This window comes from Neofelis nebulosa, chromosome 11 (genome assembly GCF_028018385.1).
Source record: "Neofelis nebulosa isolate mNeoNeb1 chromosome 11, mNeoNeb1.pri, whole genome shotgun sequence".
In the NCBI taxonomy this organism is placed as follows: Eukaryota; Metazoa; Chordata; class Mammalia; order Carnivora; family Felidae; genus Neofelis; species Neofelis nebulosa.
Window position 1 is genome coordinate 87,084,456 of NC_080792.1, and position 21,619 is coordinate 87,106,074.

Genomic DNA, 21,619 nt, shown 5'->3' on the forward strand with positions numbered 1-21,619 from the left:
GGTCACTGTGAGCCTCTTCAAACTGACTGTATCTTTTTAACATAGCTCCGTAGGCTCTGAGCATTTCTTGCTCTCTGGCGCAAGACGATGTCCCAGCTGAGTTTGTACTTTCCCTGTCCTAGAATGGAAATGGTTACTTTAAGGAAACGTAGTATTTATAAATAAAGATCTAGCAATCCTCTTCAATTACCGCCTACCTGGGAGATCATTTCTCGTCAGTACGTAGGAGTCAGCCTTGGTCCTTTGCGCAGTGCTCCATATGGAGGTGCCATAATGCATTTGCCAGATGCCCTCTAATATTTCTATGCTGCAAAGGATATAGAAGATCTTTTGTCTGTAAATGATGCTGCAGCGAATATCCCTACAACATGCCTTTGTGCACGTGTCAGCTTAGCTGTAGGATAGATTCCTAGCATTGGAGTCACCGGGCCAAAGGACATGGTTTTCAAATCCTGCCATTGCCCAACTGCCTGTCAGAGGGCAGGCAGGGCAGAGCCCCGGTCTGTGGTGTTCCGGCCGTATTCCCAGGCCAAGAACTGCGCCCGTGGAGTTTGGGGTCAAATCAATGAGTTCACTCTCCGGTGCCCGGGCAGGTGCACTCAAGGCCAGCTCGTCTGTGTGCCCTGCCCCAGCCTGTGACCAGCCCTGGATCTGCACTCACTGTGCTGCCTCTGTCCTCTCCAGGTGTTTCACTGCATGAGCATTGCCATCTTGACCTTCTTTATGATGGAGATTTTTCTAAAATTATATGTCTTCCGCTTGGAGTTCTTCCACCACAAGTTTGAAATCCTGGACACCATCGTGGTGGTGATTTCCTTCATCCTTGACATTGTCCTCCTGTTCCATGAGCACCAGTTTGAGGCTCTTGGCCTACTGATTCTGCTCCGGCTGTGGCGGGTGGCCCGGATCATCAACGGTATGTTCCCTGCACTCCCGGGCTGCAGAGGGAATTGGAGGGTGGGCACAGCCTGAGTGTGGACCCAGAGGCCATGGTTCCTCCTCCTTCTGGCTAGCATTTTCTAGGGAAAAAGGGGGTGATCGGAGTTGGTTCCTACCACTGCCTCTGTGGCTACAAATCGACACGGCGTCACATGCTCAAAGAGGAACCACATTTCTCCTGTAGGCCTTGTTTTCATGATAATTAGAAGATATTTATAGAAGGGGTCAGACGAATGCCTCATTACTCCCTACAGCTTGGTCCCCAGAGCACCTTTGTTGTTCGGTGTTTTCCCGAAGATTGTTCCACCGCACCCCACCCACTGGGAGGGGTACCATCCAAAAGGGGTGCGAGTAGACTGACAAATGCTGCACACTAGATTCTGGCCCTTTGAGGAAGTCACAGCACTTGTTAACATGAGGAAGACTTTGAGAACTGTTTCCCAAACTGACAGACTGGACAGTTTGGGGGGAGATACAACACCTCTTAACATGACGCAGACTTTGGCCCTAGAGAACACGCTTGGGGAAAGAATGCTCTACCATAGTCCTCGTACACACCCTGTTGGTGCAGGGAGGCTCTGTTTCAGAGAAGCCATGTTTGTGCTGTTATTGGGTGGACCCAGTGACCACCAGCTGGTTCAGCTCTCCCTGAACGAGTCAGGTTGTTCTGAAGCCTGTCTGTAGACCCACCGCACCAGACTCCCCTTCAGGGCTCTTGTTTTTTCACTGGAGAGTCTGATGCGACGTCTGGGTGGACCCTCGTGGGGTGTCTGTTTTTGAAGTGCTAACAGGTGATCTGGGCGTCCAGATAGGCTTGGGAATCCCTAGACAAGCGTCCAGCCCGACAGACTGTAGGTCAATGCCAGGAGAGTGAGGCAGGCCCGTCCTAGGATGTGCAGCTCCTTCACTGGGCAGCAACGAGTCCCACCCCGGCCTTCCTTGCTGGCGGTGAGGGGTCACATCTGCTCTGATGCGGGGCTCTGCCTGTGGGCACTGCAGGCTCCCACAGGCTTTAGGAGCCAGTTCAGATCTGATTAAAGTTTATTAAGAATATCCACTTGGGGGGCACTTGGGGGGCTGAGTGGGTTAAACATCCGACTCTTGATTTCGGCTCAGGTCATGATCTCACGGTTTGTGAGATTGAGCCCTGTGTCGGGCTCTGCACCGACAGCAAGGAGACTTCCTTGGGACTCTCTCCCATTCTCTCTCACAAAATAAACAGACATTAAAAAAATAATAATAATTTGGGCTCCGTCAAAGGAAATGAAGGAAGCTTTCCACTTTACTGAATATGCTTATGCCGATTATTTCATTCATCAAACAGAAATACTCTATGCAAAGGTTAGCACAATTGAAATGGATCAACCATTACAAACTATGAACGACTCCGGAATAGTTACTACCCATTACTCTATCACACCATTGTGAGATGTGCTTTTACAGATAAAACCAAAAGCCTGAGCTCTGTTCATTTTCTTGGTCCAAATGGTAGCAAGGCACAGGACTGCCTAATAATGCGCACTGTTGCATCGCCATCAAATTTAGGGGCAGGACGTGAAAGGTCTGAGAAAGCAACACAAGCTTCAACTGGATTCAGACAATCAAGGATGCTGGGGACCGGGGGCCAGTGCTCCCCGACCTATGGCTACCGAGTCCACACATGGTCACTCTTAGTTGGAAGGCACAGAGCATCCCCAGTTGCTGCACAGTCTTTTGAGGTCATGTCCCCACTGTGGCACGGGCATTTGGGAGCCACCAGATAAGGCCGATGACCCCCCTGTCAGCCAAGGCTTTGTTGATGGCCTGATAGCTGAACTGGCCATAGCTGTGGGAGGCGGAAAGTCAGGACAGTGACCATTCCAAGGCCAAGCTTGAGCATTTCCAGCCTTGTACTTTCGTGGCTTTTGTGTAGAGTGCTAATAAGCCACGCCGTCATGAACACGCTCTGTGTCAAGGAGCTTAACACTCATGTGGTCAGGGACTATTAAGGACTTCTTAGCCCATGTGGGCTAAAGGGAAATCTTTAGGAGCCAGTTCAGGTCTGATTAAAGTTCCTTAAGAATATTCCTTTGGGGAGCACCTGGGTACTGAGTAGCTCAGAGATAAACTCTGACCCTCCTAGTTCTGATGTCTTTAAGGGACTAACCATGCTGTCACCAGCTGGACACATTTATAAATAATACAGGGCTTTTTCCAAGTGGTTAAACTAGAACCCTGTATCACTGAGACCCTTAATTATTTTACAGGAATAATTATCTCTGTTAAGACACGTTCAGAACGGCAACTATTGAGGTTAAAACAGATGAATATACAGTTGGCCGCCAAGATCCAACACCTTGAATTCAGCTGCTCCGAGAAGGTAAGACCACAGTTTTGGGAAAATGCCACCTGTGTGCCTTCAGTTCTGCGCGTCTCCCTGCCAGGCCCTTGCTCGGACACAGCCCTCGACTAAGTCTTCCTTGTTCTTTCAGACTCAGGTTAGGCATCGCCTCCTTCCCCAGAGCTATGTCAAGTGTCCCTCCTCTGAGTACCTCCTGTCACTGGAGTCGCCCACTGGACCCCATCTGACTGAGGCAGGCTCCACTGGCAGACTCCAGTAGGAGTGTAGCATTCGTTCGGCTGTGCATCCGGGGGACCCGCGGAATGCTCACCACATCTCTGGGGAGGCTCAGAAGGTAAACTGACTTGTTGGTCTGCTTTTGTAATGACAGGAACAAGAAATTGAAAGACTTAACAAGCTCTTGAGACAGCACGGACTTCTTGGTGAGGTCAACTAGATGCGCACCCGCTCCACCCCAAAGAGAAGACCCTGCTTCCACGGGCTTGTGTCTCTGAGAGCAAGACAGCTGCCTCTCCTGGGCCCGTTTCGGGGAGAGGTTTGGTTCGATGCCTTTGCCTCACCTCCACCCAGCTTGGATTCCGGGGTGGGCAGGTGGTAGGGGGAGGGGGGAAGGCGGGGGAAAGGCTTGCCCTTCCTTTCTTGGCGTGACCAAGAGCTTCCCATCCCGTCCTCACTCCACGTCACCGTGTATCATAAACTATATTCTCTCATGTTGACACTTTTGCTTGAAAATGAACGAAGCTGGACAACTACTAGTTGTATGTAAAATTTTATCTCATCAGTGTACTTTTCACATTTCGCGTGTATATTGAGGAACCAGTGCATTCTTTCATATGGGCATTCTGAAAGACAAAGGAAAAAAGAAAGCTACCTTAGCTACCAGCCCATTCTAGAAAGTCTTCTCTTCCCAAGCTGTTCTCAACAGCTCCTCTTGGTGCATATTCCTCCAGGGAGGTCGTCCTCGGGTACCCAGCCCCTCCTCTGCCGAGTCTAGCTTCTAACTGGCTCTACCCAGTTCCGCCACCTGACAACTTTTTTCTCAATTACTGTGCAATTAATGTATAAAAGCAGCTCCTTCCCTCGGGACCTCCTACTCTATTCTTTCCAGCATCAACTGCTAGAAACTGCTCTGTGGTATCCCGTACAACCCACCCGTTGGAGAGCTCCAGTGCCTGCCACCGAAATAGCAATGAGACCCAAGACTCCACGTAACGAAGGTGACACCGGGGAAAGATCCCCTCATGAGGCCCTGTGCTCTACTTGCATGATTTTGTACAATTTTGCTCTTTTTGTATTCGTTTCCACGGGACCAGTAAAGGAAAGAAAGCCTGGACTACAAACAGTAAGTATTTTTAAAACAAGTCATGTTGAAGCAGAGGAGGAATACACTGGATGAAGCCTCGATGCCTGAGCTACTTCAGGGTCTGTCCCCTGTACCATCTTCCCAAAGCTGCAGTTTGCTTTCCACACGTGACCTATGTGCCGACAGTACTGGAAATCACCAAGACCAGACGGTGCCCCATTCTAAGGTCACACTAAGTAGAATTTCCAAAAGGAAGAAGGAGGGAAGTGAGCGGAGAGCGGAGAGAGGAGATGTGTGGTTTGAGGGCAACCCCACAGGTCAGAGGTGTAACACCACAGGAGGTCTCCAAGGGAGCCCACGCCCCACAGCACTTGATTCTAGAGGTGTGGTGGCATTGCCTTGATTAAAAACTTACGTCAAACAAAGGGGAAGAAGAAATTAAACGGCAGCTTGGCATTGATGGTTGGCCGAGCCCTGAAGCCCGCCTCTGCAGGTGCAGACACATCCACAAAAGTAACCGCAGTGGAAATAAGAACCGTTCTTTCATTTCCTGAGTTGGTCTGTAATAAAAAGAGCGATGCAAGCCCTGCCTTCCAGCGTGCTAACAAAGATGGGACGTGTTGCGTTCTTTTCCGCACGTGACCATGGTCAGTGCGTCTCCTAGGTATGCGGAGGGCCCATCAGCCACTAACTTGGATGAAAGATACCACTTTTACCCAGGTTGTCCTAACCCATCAATGTCCATCGCAACTCAATTTTCAATGAATTTGAAGGATCAAATCTAAACAAGAACGCTAATGTGAATTCAACTGTTGTCAGAATTTTCTAACTAAATGACTGCTAAGGTGTTTAAATTTCAATAATTTTTTCACAGAATAAATTTTATTATCACACTTGAGTTTTGTCTGGACTTACATCTTAACCAATACCTTGATTTTTTTAAGTTTGTTTATCTTGAGAAAAGTGTGGGAGGGGCAAAAGGAGAGAGAATCTTAAGCAGGCTCCATACTCAGCGTGGAGCCCAACACAGGGCTCAATCCCATGACCCTGGGATCGTGACCTGAGCTGAAATCAAGAGTCTTGACGCCCATCCAAGCCACCCAGGGGCCCCTTAACCAATACCTCTGTACTCAAGTTAGACGTACCTCAGGAAATGAGGATGCAATTAGATTTGCAGTGACATTCACTATTTTAGCCTGTGGGTTCAGTAAGGATCCGTACTTTGTCCACTTCACTTCTATAACCAAAGCCACTGGGAGCTGGCAGGAATCCTGCAAAACAAAATGCCATTCACCAGTCTGAACATTACACAACCTCATGTCAAACTTAATCTGCAGTTCAGTTTTAATTATAAAATGTTTCGCATATCACAAAATGTTCTGAACAAGAGAGTGAATAGACTCTAGAAGTTCAGACGAAAACAGCTGAGAGCACATATTTTAAAGTACTCAGTGCTCCAAAAATATTTGAACACCTAAAGCATCATCTTTCCGTGCTCTCCCGTTTCTAGAAAGACCAGCCATTATTGGGAAGTTGTGGAGATCCCAACACCAAACTGGAACACGGGGCTTCAAATGCCCCAACTTCAGCTCAGGGATTCTTTAGGGGAGAAACTGGCATTGGGTGGGGAGAGAAGAGAGGATGGGGTTATTCACAGAAATTAAACCTAATTGCAGATCACGTTAAAACACACCTGGAAGAAATGCAGTTGCTCTCTTTCCATTTATTTAATCTCATCAGTTGGCGATTAAGGTGTTACACAGGAGCATATAGAAATGAGTCTGTAAGTTGTCAAAGATACTAAGTCTCCTGTGGACTGAGAGCATTGCTCCCACAGCTGCGCCTCCTGAGGCCTCTGCCCCCGGGCAGAACAGGCCAGCAGCCTCCCAACCTTTTTCCTGCCTTTACATCTGGTTTGTTGGCAAATGTGATAACCACTGAAGCTGCTTGACCGGTAGAAGGGATTCCATTGTAATACTCTACTTCTGGGTGTGTGTTTGACATTTTCCCCACAATAACAAGTTTTTAAAAATACGCCTCTTTAGGGCATGAAAAGCTACCAAGCCTGCTAAATTTGGTGCCTGCCAAAAAGGCACTGGTGGAACTCCTTAGCTTGGAACTGCCTTTTAAGAAGTTTGCAGGCAAAAAAATCCCTGTGACTATCCTGTTATTAGAAGATGCGATACACCACTGGCAGAGACTGAGCTTATTAGCACAAGCTCTCATGTCTGCTACTGGAGTTTCCTGGAAGGGGAGTACAAAACCCACTCCAGGCCCTCTGAGCTCCCTGGACCAGCAAACCCCTGAAAACGCTAATGTCTGCACTGCCTCTCCTCCCAACCTGTTTTCCCCTCTGAGGGGTCCTAATAACTGGATGTCTCAACTCAACTGCCAGAAGCCAGAAGCAATTTGCCTCGCTCCGAGGTGGCAGACCCGAGCCAAGACATAGCAGCTGAACAGCAGGGACTGAGTAATCATGGGTCTCTGCCGGGGACTCGGGAGGAGGGCCGGATCAGAGCCAGAGAGCTAGTCCTCAGCCCCATTGTCCCCATGCTATAAATTCGCTAAGCAGATAATGAGAGGCCCGAGAAGCTGCCACAAGCAAACGCTGGGCAATTAAAGGATAAGATGGAGAGCACGCCTCCGGTGATGGGGACCAGCCCACGCTCTGACGGCTGAGACAAAAGAAAAAGGTGGGCAGAGCAATCACATGTGATCAGGAACCTCTCTGTAGCATGTCAAGTTCCATTAAACTCTTCAGGGAACTTTGGAACTGAAAGCTCTCACGTGTGGGCTGCCTTTATAGACCAGGGAACGAGAGATGGGACAGCGATGTGGACAGGAGGAGTCTCTCTTTTTGTGACAGTCCTCATACTCCCCTGTCCTGTCACGATGCCTCATGTCACACCAGCAGTGATCGTACGAAGGTCAGGATGGTGATGGGTGGTAGTTTCTACGTTTGGAGCGGCCACTAGGCACCACGAATGTCCCTCATTTAACTCCACCACCCCGTGTGGCTGACACTGTAGCCGTCACTCCCTATTTCACAGATGAGGAAACAGGCTCCAACCCTCAAAGGCAAGAGCGCTAACAAGGGGCAAAAACAGTTTTCAAGACCCAGGCCCATCTGACAGCAAAGCCCGGGCTCCGGCCCAGAGCCATCCATCTCCTCAACAGCTCCCCTACCTCCCCACGGGGGTGGGGGAGCAGTGGGAATAGGAGAGACCACTCGCGCGCAGGTGCAGCCTTCCGCTTTCCCTTTACCTTCATGTGGGGCGCCTGGGTGATGAAGTGGATGGGTACCCAGTCCAGCACATCCTGGGCCCGGGAATTTCCAAAAGGGGCCACATAATCCGGGAAGCCATGGCCCTTCAGGAGGCTCTTCACTTTCTGCACTGCGAGCTGACACGTGATGGCTTTGGTCAGTCTCATGGGAAGGAAAAAGAAGTTGATGCAATGAGGCTGTTGTTCATTCCAACAGTTTTCACCGGCTCAACAACACACGTGCCCTCTCCAGTTGCTTTATTTTCTCACTCCAAACCCATCATTTGACAGAAGCCAAACTGTCTCTAACTCTGAGAAACCTCGGTCAGCTCTGTACAAGCAGAGTTTCCATGGCCAAAAGTTTGGGAAATATTGCATGCCCACATCCCTCCTGAAGCACACTGGCATATTAGAGGCTCTCCTTACAGTAAGGAATCATGTTTTTAACTTTAGTTTGGTGTTGCTCAAACATATTGATTGGACCACAGACATACCCCTACCGACTCTTGTGGAAATATAGTCCCTGAAACTCCCTCAGAGAAATACTGGTCTAAAGTGATCAGAACCAATAATGGAAATGGAATGTGTTGGTCTAACCAAAACAATGCTATAATTACCCTGAGGGGAGGTAGGGATGGGAAGTGTAGGGTAGGAGAAGAAAGGGGTAAGAGCCAAATCTTGGTCTTCCATAGTGGGGACTCAATAATTCATAAGACCAAAATATCAAGAAGCAGCATTACAGAAAGGTTATTCACAGATTTGGGAGTAAGTTTCCAAAGACTCAGCTATAGGAACTGCAAGAGATTGCCTGCAGAGTGGGGGAAATGAGGGTAAGCCATGCGGAGCTGACATTTTACGTTATGTATGTTTGATGTTAACACGGTAAAAACAGAGATCACATGCAGGCTTCCTCTCAATGGGCTTGTTGCACTATGTATATTAAATTTCAGAAATATAGAAAGGACTTTCAGGGACAGTTTTTTTTTTATTTTTTATTTTTTTTTTTGCTGTGAACTCAGATGCTATGTATGCAACCTTAAAACCAAATCTCCAAAAGCCTTGAGATTTTTACTCTGCCACATCTGATAAGAAAAATGATCTAAACAATTTTCTTTTGAATCATGACAAATGGTGTATGGCTGTGAAAACTAAAATTAGAAAACAAAGGTACTGTCACTAGTGCCAACAGGTCACACTGTGGCTTTCACATGCACTTGCAGGCTGATGGGGAGGTTCGACTGAGATGGGGGAAGAGTAGGAATGTCTTGTTTTCTGATCAACACAAGTTCCAAAAGAAACAAGTTTCTCTCTTACCTTAGCTTACAGCCAGATTGCATATCATAACCAAATAACACTGGGGTCCGGATCCCCTCGAGTGCTAAGCAGTCTTTCTCCGCTGTGCTTCGAAGAATAGTAAGTTGTCCATATCTGTTCATGGTCTGAATAATCCCAGATATTCACAGAAAGTTAAGGGACAATCACCCAGTACGAAAGCAGTCTGATTTTCAGGAGACAGTGACACATGTGTGACATGAAGTGAAACCCAAATATCCCTTCTCTAGGCATCTGCGATTTTGACAGTTATTTCCCGGGACAGAGCAAAAAACGGTTCTATTCTCCCTGATTAGGAGATCCTCAGAAGGAAAATCCTCAGAAACTGTTCCTCCTTTAAAATATTTCCAATTTTTCAAAATCACTAAATGTGTTTAAGAGTCTCTGTTTAAGTATGCAATTAAATATATCTAAAAGTCTGTCAACTTTTCTGTCTTAAGATTTTCACTATAAAACACGTTTTCCAGGGTCACGCCGTTTCACCCCCCAACCACCCCACGTACCTCACGTGCTCTGCGGCCAGACCCACCACCCACCACAGCCAACCAGAGAAGTTCTGGCCAGAACTAGTCTCCAGCTCACAGGACTCTCAGCAATAAAGAGAAGAGCGACACACACAAGTAGACAGGGAAATCAACCTTGTCTACAGAACCAAAAAGGATATCCCTTCTGAGGCTGAAATCCAGCAGCTAATGGGAGCCCTACAACATAACCAGGGTTTCCACTGAGAGGAACCGGCTTTGTATTTTGCTGAAAGACAAAGAAGAAATGCCCCCAAATAATTCTTAATTTGATAAGGAAACAGGGTGAAAATAAAATGCTTTTCACAGTGAAATCTAGGATTTCCAACCAATAAAAGAATTCCTCCCCCCTACTCAGAACTATAAATATATCTGCTGAGTGTAGGAGTAGATCATTCTATAAAAGAACAAGCTCACATGGAAGAAAATCTTACTCCCAGAAAGGATAAGATACAAGGACTCTGCCTGATTTCCTCACAAACACATGCGACATAAACCCTTTGTTTAGTACAAATGTATAGATGGTAATACTTCTAAATTGGGATACCTTTTCCCCTAAGAAGTTATGATTTCTTTTTATTTGCAATTAATTATGTGTACAAAATTGATTAAACCTACCTGAATGAAACGAATTTCAAACTTTTGCTCAAGTGGAAGCATTGCACTGCTCACTGTCCCCAGAAGGAGAGAGAGATCAGCTTTGGTTATTTCCCCTGCATCTGTATATGTGAGGCTGTACTTGACCTAAAAACAAAACGATACTCCAAATCCACCTGTTCCTGTTGCATTTCTGTAGCTGTATTAATAATTCAAAATACATATAGAAGGCAAGTCCTTTCCCATTTCTCTATTCATGGAAGCTTTTCTGTCCCGGCTCATCAGACTTCAGGACGAGTTGCCTCACCACCCCCAGCTGACAGCGTCATCTGAGCCTCTCTGTACCGAGTTACGTGTATTCCAAATCAGCAGGTTTGAGCAGATCGTGATCAGTCAATCTCCGCAGGGGAAATGTGGTAAAACAACAGCAACGACAACAAATTTTGGTATATTCTTGAAAGTCACTAGGTTTGTGGAGAAAAATCACACGTGATTCTTTCAGAGACCCTAAAGAAGCATCCTCTAATGACAGAGCATGAAGGCAAGCAGGAGGGCAAGCCAAGAAAACCAACACATCAGAATGGGCCAGAGCCCCCTCTGAAGGGCGTCCAGCTCCTCCCTCAGGGCCATGCAGCCTGAGTTTGCCACACAGACTCTGCTTTCAAAGCCAAACTGGGCACCTACCTCAAGAACAACGTTAGTGCAGATTTTAACGTCCCCAGCCTCAACAAGAGCCTGGTTCAGTACATCTGTGTCCTCCAGTCGGGCTAGCGTTTTATTCAGAGACTCCATGAGGATGGACTGAACAGTGATAGGGATCTGCCAAGTAAAGGAGATGGCTCACTGAGGACACCGTCCAATAGAGATGAATCGGTTACAGTAACGAAAAACTGGAGACAAACTCCGCTGCCGACAGACTGCCAAGCAGGGAAAAGCATGCCACACAACAGTATGCATATTATAGTTCCACACTTGCAAAGATACATTTGCTTATATGTAGATATATTTACACAGAAAATACTAGAGAAGGATATTACCAAATCTTTCAAAGTGGTTATCTCCGAAAATCTATGTTCACACAAAAACTTGTACACAAATGTTCACAGCAGCATTCCTAACAGCCAAAAACTGAAAACAATGCAATGATCCATCAACTGATAAATGGAAAAATGTAGTATGGCCATACAAAAGAATATTATTCATCCATAAAATGGAATGAAGTGCTGATTCATTCCACAACATAGATGAATCTTGAAAACGTGATGCTAAGTGAAAGAAGCCAGACACAAAAGGTCACATATTACATGATCCCATTTATCGGAAATGTCCAGAACAGACAAATCCACAGTGACAGAAAGTAGATTAGTGGTTGCCTAGGGGCTGACGGAGAGGATTAGAGAAGAATGAGGAGTGCCTGCTAATGAGCACAGGGGTTCTTTCTGAGGTGATGAAAATGTTCTGGGTGGCTCGGTTGGTTGAAGGTCTGACTTCAGCTCATGTCACGATCTCACATTTCTTGAGTTCAAGCTCCACTTCGGGCTTGCTGGAGCCTGCTTCGGATCCCGTCTCCTCTCTCTTTGCCCCTCCCCAACATGCGCGCGCACACTCGCTCGCTCTCTCTCGCTCTCAAAAATAAACATTTTATTTTATTTTATTTTTTTTAATTTTTTTTTTCAACGTTTTTTTATTTATTTTTGGGACAGAGAGAGACAGAGCATGAACGGGGGAGGGGCAGAGAGAGAGGGAGACACAGAATCGGAAACAGGCTCCAGGCTCCGAGCCATCAGCCCAGAGCCTGACGCGGGGCTCGAACTCACGGACCGCGAGATCGTGACCTGGCTGAAGTCGGACGCTTAACCGACTGCGCCACCCAGGCGCCCCAAAAATAAACATTTTAAATTAATTAATTAAAAAATGTTCTGGAATTAGGTAGTGGTGATGGTTACACAACCTTGTGAATATACTAAAAACTGCACAAATCGCACACTTAAAAATGGTGAGTTTTATGGTATGTGAATTGTATCTCACATTCACATATATTCACCTCCAGAGCACAGCTCCTACCGATAAATGCCCTCATTCTGTACACATGAGCACATTCTGCACAGTCCCAGAACAAAGCTCCCTATACCCCCACACCTTCCCTGAATATACCCTTGGCCCACTTCACACCCAACTTCTACACACACCCTTACACACACACACACACACACACACACAGTGGTGGGATCATGGTAAGAGAAAACAGAGACAGATAAATCTTTCAAGCAGAATCAGGAAGCTCTGCTTAACCCAATGCTATTAAAGGACATTTTTCATGGGGCACTTGGGTGGCTCAGTCGGTGGAGTGTCCAACGCTTGACTTTGGTTCAGGTCATGATCTCACCATGTGTTGGTTCAAACCCCGTGTCGGGCTCTGGACGCCGACAGCATGGAACCTGCTTGGGATTCTCTCTCTCCCTCTCTCTCTGCCCCTCCCCTGCTTGCGTGCTCCTCTCTCTCTCCCTCCCTCAAAATAAATAACATTGTTTTAAAAAATAAAGGACATTTTTCATTTAAGGCCACAGCCAGCAGAACAACAAGCAGCAAGCAATCCTTTAAATGGCTCAACCCTCTAGGGAGTTGGGCCTCTTCATACCATGTGACAAATCTGATGTTTGCTTTAAATGTCAGTGCTCAGAAATCACTGTTTAGGAAGGAATCTAACTTGTATCTAGTTGTTTATATTGCTTTGAACTTTGCCCTCAATCATGTACCATGCTGTTTATAATTCAAAATTACTAGGTATTTAAGCTGTCATTTTATAGATAAATAAGTAGTTGTTACACATCTGCTCCCATGACCAAGAGGACCTGTAACTGTCCTTATAAGTCAAACCTCTAGGAACGTGACAGGGTTTGGAAGCAAAGACAAGCTGTCATGTGACAACAGTGGCAAAAGGGCACCACCAAGCACCACAACACCCTCTGCATAACAAGCCCACCAATCCACGTAAGACCTACATAGGGAGTCCCTTGCTATGAGTTAATGAACTCCTCAGTTTACATCCTCAAAAGACAACCCTGGATCTCTTTATCTGAACCTACTGATCCCTGGTTCAGCACGAATCCTGGGTTCTAAGAAAGCGCACACCCCTCCACACCAGCCTGTGATGGAGCCATTCCGGTGGTATACAGACGTAGTTGGCAAAAACCGAAGGGCCCAGGTTAGACAAGCTTTGCAAAGACTGGTCTGGCAACAGCCACTGGAATAGTCACAGAATGAAAATGGTGGGGCTACTGTGGTTTCCTGAATGTCCTATTCGGTCCTATCCCACCCCCAAGCTACCCTGTGGCCAAGAACTAAAGCATACGTAACAGTGGAAATATAGTGCCGTAACTTAATCTCTCATTGATGGTTCAATAGATATTAACAACGATTCAAGGCGAGCCTAACAGGCTGCACTTAACGGGGAGCCTAGATCCAATTTTTATACTCCTGATCCTCTAACAAATCTTGGAAGTTGCTTTTTAAAAATCTTTATAAACAATCTCTGGTATTAGTTGATATATTTGTCCTTTAGAGCACAAGCTTTGGTATCACACAAATCTGAGTTCTAAGTCCCAGTGCCACTTCCTGACTGCATGGCCATAGGAGGCAGAGAAGGAATGTGTGTGAAGCTTGTAACTGGGGGCCTGGCACACAGTATAGCTTGTCCAGTGTTGTGGTTGAGAGTTAGGTCTTTGGAGTTTCCTATCCCAGCTCTGCCACTTCCCCACTGGGCAGCCTTGAGCAAGCTAATTCAACTGCTCTGTAACTCATGTACCACGGAGTGACAACAGGCCCTACTCCCAGGACTGCTGAGACTAACAGACTAATGGACTTCAGACGTGCATAGGAATGAGAACAGTGTTCAGCACGCAGCACGCCCCTTCCCATAACACCCGTCATCCTCACACTAGGTCTTCCCTGCTTGATTGAACCAATCCCCTAGGCACTGATTCAATTAACACGTAACCCACTGAGTACCCAGTACATACTAGGCACCAGCTTACTACTATGGATATGTCATGAACAAGATGGACAGGATCGCTGTCCCCACAGACCGTTCAAGTTTTGAATGGTAGAATCAAAGCACTTTGATTTGAGGTATTTGAAAGCTAGTCTATTGTATGGTTTTCAAACTGGGTTCCTGGGAGCCATAGCTTCCTCAGAAGGACTAAACAGGAGAGAGATGGGGAGGCCAGGCAGGTGGAGAGCTCTGGGCCCCACCCCTGCTCCAACCAGGGGCTTTGGATTCAATCCAACTTAACACAGTAGGGAGAGTTCTGCTTAAGATCACATTTGAAAAACTCTGAACAAGTTTGAAAACACCTTCACAGATGAGGAAATCCAGGCCTACACACAGAAGTGTGAAGTCCAAAGTCACATGACTATTTCCTTTCAAATGTCTACCTCAAACACATTTGTGTCTAGAGACTTGACGAAATCAATTACAGTAGGTATCACTGTCCCAAGTGCTCCCTGGGCACCAGACACTGTGCAGAGTACCTAAGTGCATTCTCCCACTCAAGCCTTACACCTTTTCTGGCGCACACACTTACCATCTGCTCAACAACTGGGGAGAGTGAGGCATATGTCATATGAGAAAATAATGGTGAAGTTGAATTTTGAACCAAGGTCAACCAATTCCATGAGCTTTGGTGGGAGACCATGACAAGGCCATCAACTTGGTCCTCCTTGGGGACTGTATTCACAGGCACAGGGTGCAGACCCAAAAATAAGGGGTAGATCCATTTTCCTTTGCTCTAACATACCCACGAGAAGACCTTGGCCTCCCGACCACAGCCTGACAGAGCCTCTGGAGTGGGGTCAGACAGAATCGACACCCATACCTCAACCCCTGAAGCTATACCAAGAGGGTTCAGCTCCTACACAAGTGTGGACATTCACAGGACCATTCACTGTTTCTACCTTCTACCCCAGACAGATGGACAGAAGGCATCCTGGTAGCTAACCAGCTCTCCTGACAGGAGACCAAGAAGATCTAAAGGGATGCCTGGAAAGCACAGAAGCCAATGGGTGTGAACCCACTGTCAATAACATAGCTAAACCATTTAAATATGAAAAAGTGCAAACTATGAAAATGGGTTTTGAAAATTTTGTATTTTTCAAAATTTTACAAATTTTCAAAATCTGTAATTACAAAAAGGTCCTCTACTAAGGAGTTTCCCTATTTCATTTCTGTTTGCCTTTTGGCAAATGTTTTTGTTATTGGCAGTAAGGTACCCTTCTAATCATAAGTGTATTCATTTCAAAGGGCTCAGAAATAAGACCATATATTATAATCTATCTTACCTTCCACCAAGAAATACTCTTACCTCTGCCTTTGTTCTTAAACCAGGCACCTAAACAAAAAGAAACAACAAATTTTGTTAAGTACAATGGAAAGAAACATTTCTATTGCTTTTTCAGACCGCAGGTTAAAGGATATATTCAACTTATCACAGACTTCACAAAGAAGAAAACAGTTTCCTTAATCAAGACTTGCCACCTACATATTTTTATATCTATCTCCTAACCCAAAGGTAACTTTATGTCTTCCTTCCATATTCATTTCTTTTAGACTGGAAGCTTAATGGAACAGCCTGACAGAGCTGATCTCTGGAAGCCTCCATGCTTCACTGTAATCTTTACGTACTTTCTACATGGTCACCAGTGACATAGTACTGTGGGGGAGATGTGGCTCCTATCCTCCTAGGTCACCCTCCTGCACCTGTCCTCACTGGAAGGCCACTGTCACCGGCCCAGGTGATTCCACAGCCTCCTAACTGCTCTTCCTGCCTTTAGCCCAAACTACTCAATGGCGAGCTCCTGCGTCCCCAACACAGCAGAGTACTCTTCCGAAGGCCTCGGCCTCCCTTCACTCTCCGTCCCCGTCTCCCCCAACCTCACTTTTCATCATAAGACACCCTACCAGGCCAAAGGGAACTCAGGGGTGGGGGCTGAGTAGACATGTTTGGGGAGGCCTGGGCTGAGAGCGCGGAGACTGCACGCTTGAGGGGCTACTTGAGCACCACCATGAGAGGTCAAATACCTGCAAGAATTCAAAGATCTACATGGCTGACTTATGAGGAGAGGGGAAGAGGGAAAGGGATGGGAGAGGAAAAGCTTAAACTTGGTTCTGAAAACTGCAGCCCAGATGAATACTGATGTCATGGACCAGCCTCCTCCCTTCCCGTTCCCCCCAAAATAAGGAAATCAGGAGGTGAGGGTTCACAGCAATCATATGGTTTTTCATTATTGAAAATAACTTTTACCTCTCATAACCCTCCATGCCATCCACCAAGTGGGCCAGTGGCCTCTCTTATTGACTCCCTTCCGGCTTTGGTCACTGCAACCAGAAAGAAGGGGCCTCGATAACACCGTGACCTCTTCCCCTTCTCCAGCAACCCTAACTCCTACCTGTCTTTTCCTGCTTATTTCATCAGTGAACCAGAACGTGGATTTTCTATTCTTTTCCAGCCTGCTTCTCAAAGAGGTATCTTTTTGGTGCTGATGTGATTATTTCTGCCACAGACATTAAGATGTTTTTATAATTTCTAAAGTTTTCAGTTCTTAAAGTCTTTTTTTATTCAGGAGACAGACATTATCGGTTACCATGAAAATGAGCGAGAGCCCCCCCCCCCCCCCGCAAAAAAAAAAAAAAACCCACAATGACTAAAAGCGAAATATGAGCTATGTAAAAATAAAAATTATTTTAAGTGATTATTTCAATATCTTTGGTAACAGTATACTGAAGAACCAGAGAAGACAAATTTAAACTTGAATTGTCAATCAGGTACTGAAATTTTTCTATACTTGTCATTATTTCAAAAGAGCGCAAAGAACATGAGGCGCCTGGGTGGCTCAGTTGGTTGGGCAGCCAACTTCAGCTCAGGTCATGATCGCACGGTTCGTGGGTTCGAGCCCCACATCGGGCTCTGTGCTGACACCTTGGAGCCTGGAGCCTGCTTCCAATTCTGTGTCTCCCCCTCTCTCTGCCCCTCCTCTGCTCACGCTCTGTGTCTGTCTCTCAATAATAAATACATGTTTAAAAAATTTTATAAAAAAAAAAAGAGTGCAAAGAACAGAAAACAAACCTGATGAATAAGTTTTGCTTCAAAATAATTCTTACCCTCAAAATTTTAGGGCTGCTGTAATAAGCCATGCCCAGGGCTTCAATTTCTTCACACTGTGCCAAATTTATCCTTCTGGTGCACTTAACAGCTTGGTTCACCAGAAATGCTAGAAATCATAACGTTCCCAAGGGGGGAAAAAGAGAGAGAGAGAGAAGAAATTTTTCAACTGTCCAATGGTAACTAAAAACTTGTAATCTAAGTAAAATCGTAAAATAAGTTATAACACAGATATACAACATGCTTCACATAGGGTTTAAGAAATTGTGTTTTGAATAGGTTATACATTCACACAATTCAAAAGGCACAAAAGGATATTGAGAGTCTCTCTCCAACCCTTGTCCCCTTCCCCCCATCCCCGCCCCGGCCCAGCCACCACCAGAAACAACTGCTTGTCTCCAGAGACAATCAGCGTCAAGTTTGTTGTGTATCTTTCTGGAAATATTCTACGCAAATAAAAGCGTGGGTATATGTATTTTTAGTATTCCTTTCCCCTTTTAGAAACAAATATGTGCAATATATTCTGCCCTTCACTTTTTTTCACTGAACAATATATTCTGGAGTTCAGTCTAGCTCAGAATATGAAGAGATTTCTCCTTTTTTTTTTAGGGATAATCAGTATTCTATCATAGATCTGCCACAATTTATTCAACCAGTTCCACATTAATGGACGCTTAAGTTATCTCTGGCTTTGCCATCACCAACAATGCTGCGATCTACAATTTTGCATGTGGGCCAGACATTCTGTAGGACCAACTCCTAGAAGCAGAACAGTGGGTCAAAGGGCATATTCACCTGCAATTTTGACACATACTGCTAAATTGCTCTTCACAGAGGCTGTACCAATTTATGGTCCCACCAGGTATGTAAGATCAATGCCTGGAGATCAAGACTCTCCAGAGTCTTAAATTTCTTAAGCTTTGCCAATCCATTGGATGGAAATGGTATCTCAGTTTGGTTTTAATTTACACTGTTCCTATTGTGAGCAAGATTGAGCATCTTTTCAACAGAATCCACTTCCATTCCTGTACGAAATGATGTTCCATTCGGCCACATGTGACCATACACTACTCAGCTAGCTTCTTCACTGTGATGCTGCCTGCTGCCTTAAGGATTGGAGAGCCATGTCTGCTGCCTCCCACTGCCAGGACGGTGACTCCACAGAGTCTATGATGCTCCTGAAAGGAGAAGCAGGATCCATGGGAAGCAGCTGCATGGGCTGCATCCCTGCTCTGCCACTGCCTGAGCGGGCCTGAGCAAGAAACTGAATGTTCCTCAGTTTCCTCATGGAAAAACACGTGGAAGCACTTAATACAATACCCAGCACAAAGTAAGTGTTTAATAAACATTAGCTATTGACAAACTTTAGCTCCAGTGAAGAAAGAACTTCCCCCCAAGCTTGGCAGGGTTAAACAATGGTGGGCTGGTTTTGGGTAATGAGTTCCCCATCACTACAAGTGCTCATGCAGTCACATGGTAGAAAAGATTTGGGCACTGGTTGGGAATCTAAACTGCATAACCTTTGAGACCTCTTTCAAAGATAGACTATTTCTAGTTATGAAGCCTGTTCCATTATGACTACTATAAATTTAAACTAAGACCAAACTCTGTTTATAGAGAGAAAGAAAAAATTGCCCATTGTCTTACCTGCAGGGTTATCATCAGTGCAGAGAGATGACGTAAGGGGAGAGGGAAATCTCAAGAATGAATCTGAAGTCTGCAGACGAACCCCATACTGTGAACAGACCAACCAATAGCTGTTATGGTGCTATTAAAAGCATTCATTCAACACTTACGAGACACCTACTATGTGCCAGACAGAGTTACAGGCATCAGGAACACAGTGATGAACAAAAACCAGATATGGTCCCTGCCCACACGGAGCTTACACCCATGTGCCCCATCCCTTTCTTTTAAGGATGTATGTCTCTGTGTGTGAACATTATTGTATTTGCAGGGTTTTTGTTTTGTTTTTTTATTACAGAATTCCTCCAGAGAGGTACATAAGAAGTTGACATAGCATCTCCCAATGCAGACAGAAACTGGGTAGCCAGCAACGGAAGTGAGACAGGTAATTATTTTTTATTAGCAATAATTATTTAATAACAGATACGGTATACATCAAAATCATAAAAATGATAGGCCTTCTTTCCCAAAACCAAACCATGTGAAACTTTTCCCCAATATTCAAATCAGAATTTGCAGCTATTGGGCATACAGCCAATTTTCTTGAATCTCGGTGCCAACAAGGATCTAGGGAAACAAGCCCTCTCCTTCACTGGACCTGGGAGTTTAAACTCCTATAATCTTTCTGGAGGACAACCTGAGACAGAGGTTTTAAACTTCCATTCATTTTGCCCAAGTTAATCCAGTTATAGGAATGTAACCTAAGGATTTAATCAGACAAAGATATACGTTATCTATCAGAATGTTCCTTATGGATTATTTATGATAGCAAAAACCGGAAACAAATGTCTGTTAATAGTGGAATGGTTCAACAATAAATGATGATACATACACAGAGGGTATACTTTGTATCAGTAAACTGTAGCTCCGACAGTAGCTCTGATAAGTTACTTTCCTAGACTGAAGTTTCTTTTTCTCATCGGTTAATGGGGACAAGACACATTATTTCAGGGTTGTGTGAAGTAATGTCTGGAAAGCTTTGCACAGTGCCTGGCATGTGGAAAATGATCAAGAAATGGTAATTTTTATATTGATATGGGAAGATGCGTAAAATTTATCACTGAATAAAAAAGGAAGCTTACATAACAATGTAGATAACTACAAATCCTACTTCCATACAATACTATACATGTATATTTTTATAGATGCACTTAAAAATCAGGAATATATGCTGATCTATTAACAGTGATTTCCAATGTGCATTTTCATGGACACTATGGCCTTTCCATCATATGTACCTCGATGCTTTTACCTTTTAGAATTAGCACAGAATGTTTTTATATTTCTCTTTTAAGATGTTTCCAAAAAATCTGAAGTTTATTCAAAGTTAATGTATATTACATTGAAAAGTTTACTAATGGATAGCATATAAAATAGCACACATTTTTCTAAAATCTGTAAAACTAAATACAGCTTTGAGAAGTGGACCAGGCACACAACTAATCCACTCTGTGTCCCCAACAGCATGACTCACACACTCTGCCGCGTCTTTTGAGGTGGAGAAGCACAAAGATTTCTGCAGAGAAAAATGCAGGCTTACTAAAGAATAAAAAAACCTTACGTTAGAATTCAACTACTCAATTTTAATCTTTGTGATCTTTGATTTGTAGGCATGAACATGAAGTTTTCCCCTCTGTAATGTGAATTCTGTCTCAGGGAAACCAGTTTTGCTGAAAACATACTGAAAAATTAACTCACAAGGACAGGATATTTGCAACAAGATGAATGGACTTAATCAAGTTCTTGATTCACCTCATATTTTGCAGTATCTGGAGCATCTGACTGGATTGTGAAAGAAATCTCTGATTCTGAATTCAAGGAAAAACCATCAGATGTTTCCATCAATTTATCAAAATTATTTTCATCAGGCACTTCTGGGTTAATAAATGATAACGCAGGTTTATCTGTTTTTAGAAAAAGTATTTTAAGTCAGCATACAATATAATATGAGCATTATATATAAGACATAATATTTTGGAAACAGCTTTTAAGTAGCATTAAGGCTGATGTGAGGGGGGCCTGGGTGGCTCAGCCAGTTAAGTGTCCAACTTCGGCTCAGGTCGTGATCTTGCAGTTCGTGAGTTCAAGCCCCTTGTCAGGCTCTGTGCAGACAGCTCAGAGCCTGGAGCCTGGTTCAGACTCTGTATCTCCCTCACTCTCTGCCCCTCCCCCGCTCGTGCTCGTTTGCTCGCTCTCTCTCAAAAATAAACATTAAATTTTTTTTTTAAAGGCTGATATGAAAAAAAAAAAGTGTCTCTTTCCATATTTACTTTACCCAAAATTTCTCGAGTCTTATCAAATAAACAGGATCCCTAGGTTCGGCCTGTTTCTCTAACAGTGTGGAAGTAATGGTTTGTAAAGCCTGCAGGCAAAGCACAGCAAAAGCCAATAATAATCAATCTTTCTGCAGCCCACGGACTGGGGAGCCGGCTGCATCAACCTCTGAGGTGCAGCTCTCTGCAGATGGTGACAGGGACAA

The 21,619-nt window shown here is 44.9% G+C and overlaps 2 protein-coding genes across 14 annotated transcripts in view; one reads left to right on the plus strand and one right to left on the minus strand.

Annotated features, from left to right (window-relative positions):
- The window catches only part of HVCN1 (hydrogen voltage gated channel 1), a 36,422-nt gene extending 32,356 nt beyond the window's left edge, over window positions 1–4,066 (plus strand). For all 9 annotated transcript variants that reach the window (XM_058691258.1, XM_058691264.1, XM_058691259.1 and 6 more), the window contains 3 exons: window positions 685–916; window positions 3,186–3,298; window positions 3,651–4,066. In XM_058691258.1, coding sequence (XP_058547241.1) covers window positions 685–916; window positions 3,186–3,298; window positions 3,651–3,716 — 411 coding nt within the window. In that variant the 3' untranslated portion in view covers window positions 3,717–4,066. The remainder of the gene's footprint in view (window positions 1–684; window positions 917–3,185; window positions 3,299–3,650) is intronic.
- Window positions 4,034–21,619, minus strand: part of TCTN1 (tectonic family member 1) — a 28,928-nt gene continuing 11,342 nt past the window's right edge. For 2 of the 5 annotated variants that reach the window (XM_058691249.1, XM_058691253.1), the window contains 11 exons: window positions 20,893–21,044; window positions 19,102–19,189; window positions 17,454–17,563; window positions 15,658–15,684; window positions 10,982–11,116; window positions 10,319–10,444; window positions 9,842–9,929; window positions 9,162–9,300; window positions 7,848–8,010; window positions 5,729–5,854; window positions 4,034–5,143 (listed from right to left, as the gene is read on the minus strand). In XM_058691249.1, coding sequence (XP_058547232.1) covers window positions 5,000–5,143; window positions 5,729–5,854; window positions 7,848–8,010; window positions 9,162–9,300; window positions 9,842–9,929; window positions 10,319–10,444; window positions 10,982–11,116; window positions 15,658–15,684; window positions 17,454–17,563; window positions 19,102–19,189; window positions 20,893–21,044 — 1,298 coding nt within the window. In that variant the 3' untranslated portion in view covers window positions 4,034–4,999. The remainder of the gene's footprint in view (window positions 5,144–5,728; window positions 5,855–7,847; window positions 8,011–9,161; window positions 9,301–9,841; window positions 9,930–10,318; window positions 10,445–10,981; window positions 11,117–15,657; window positions 15,685–17,453; window positions 17,564–19,101; window positions 19,190–20,892; window positions 21,045–21,619) is intronic. The other 3 variants (XM_058691250.1, XM_058691251.1, XM_058691252.1) reach the window with 3 other exon arrangements.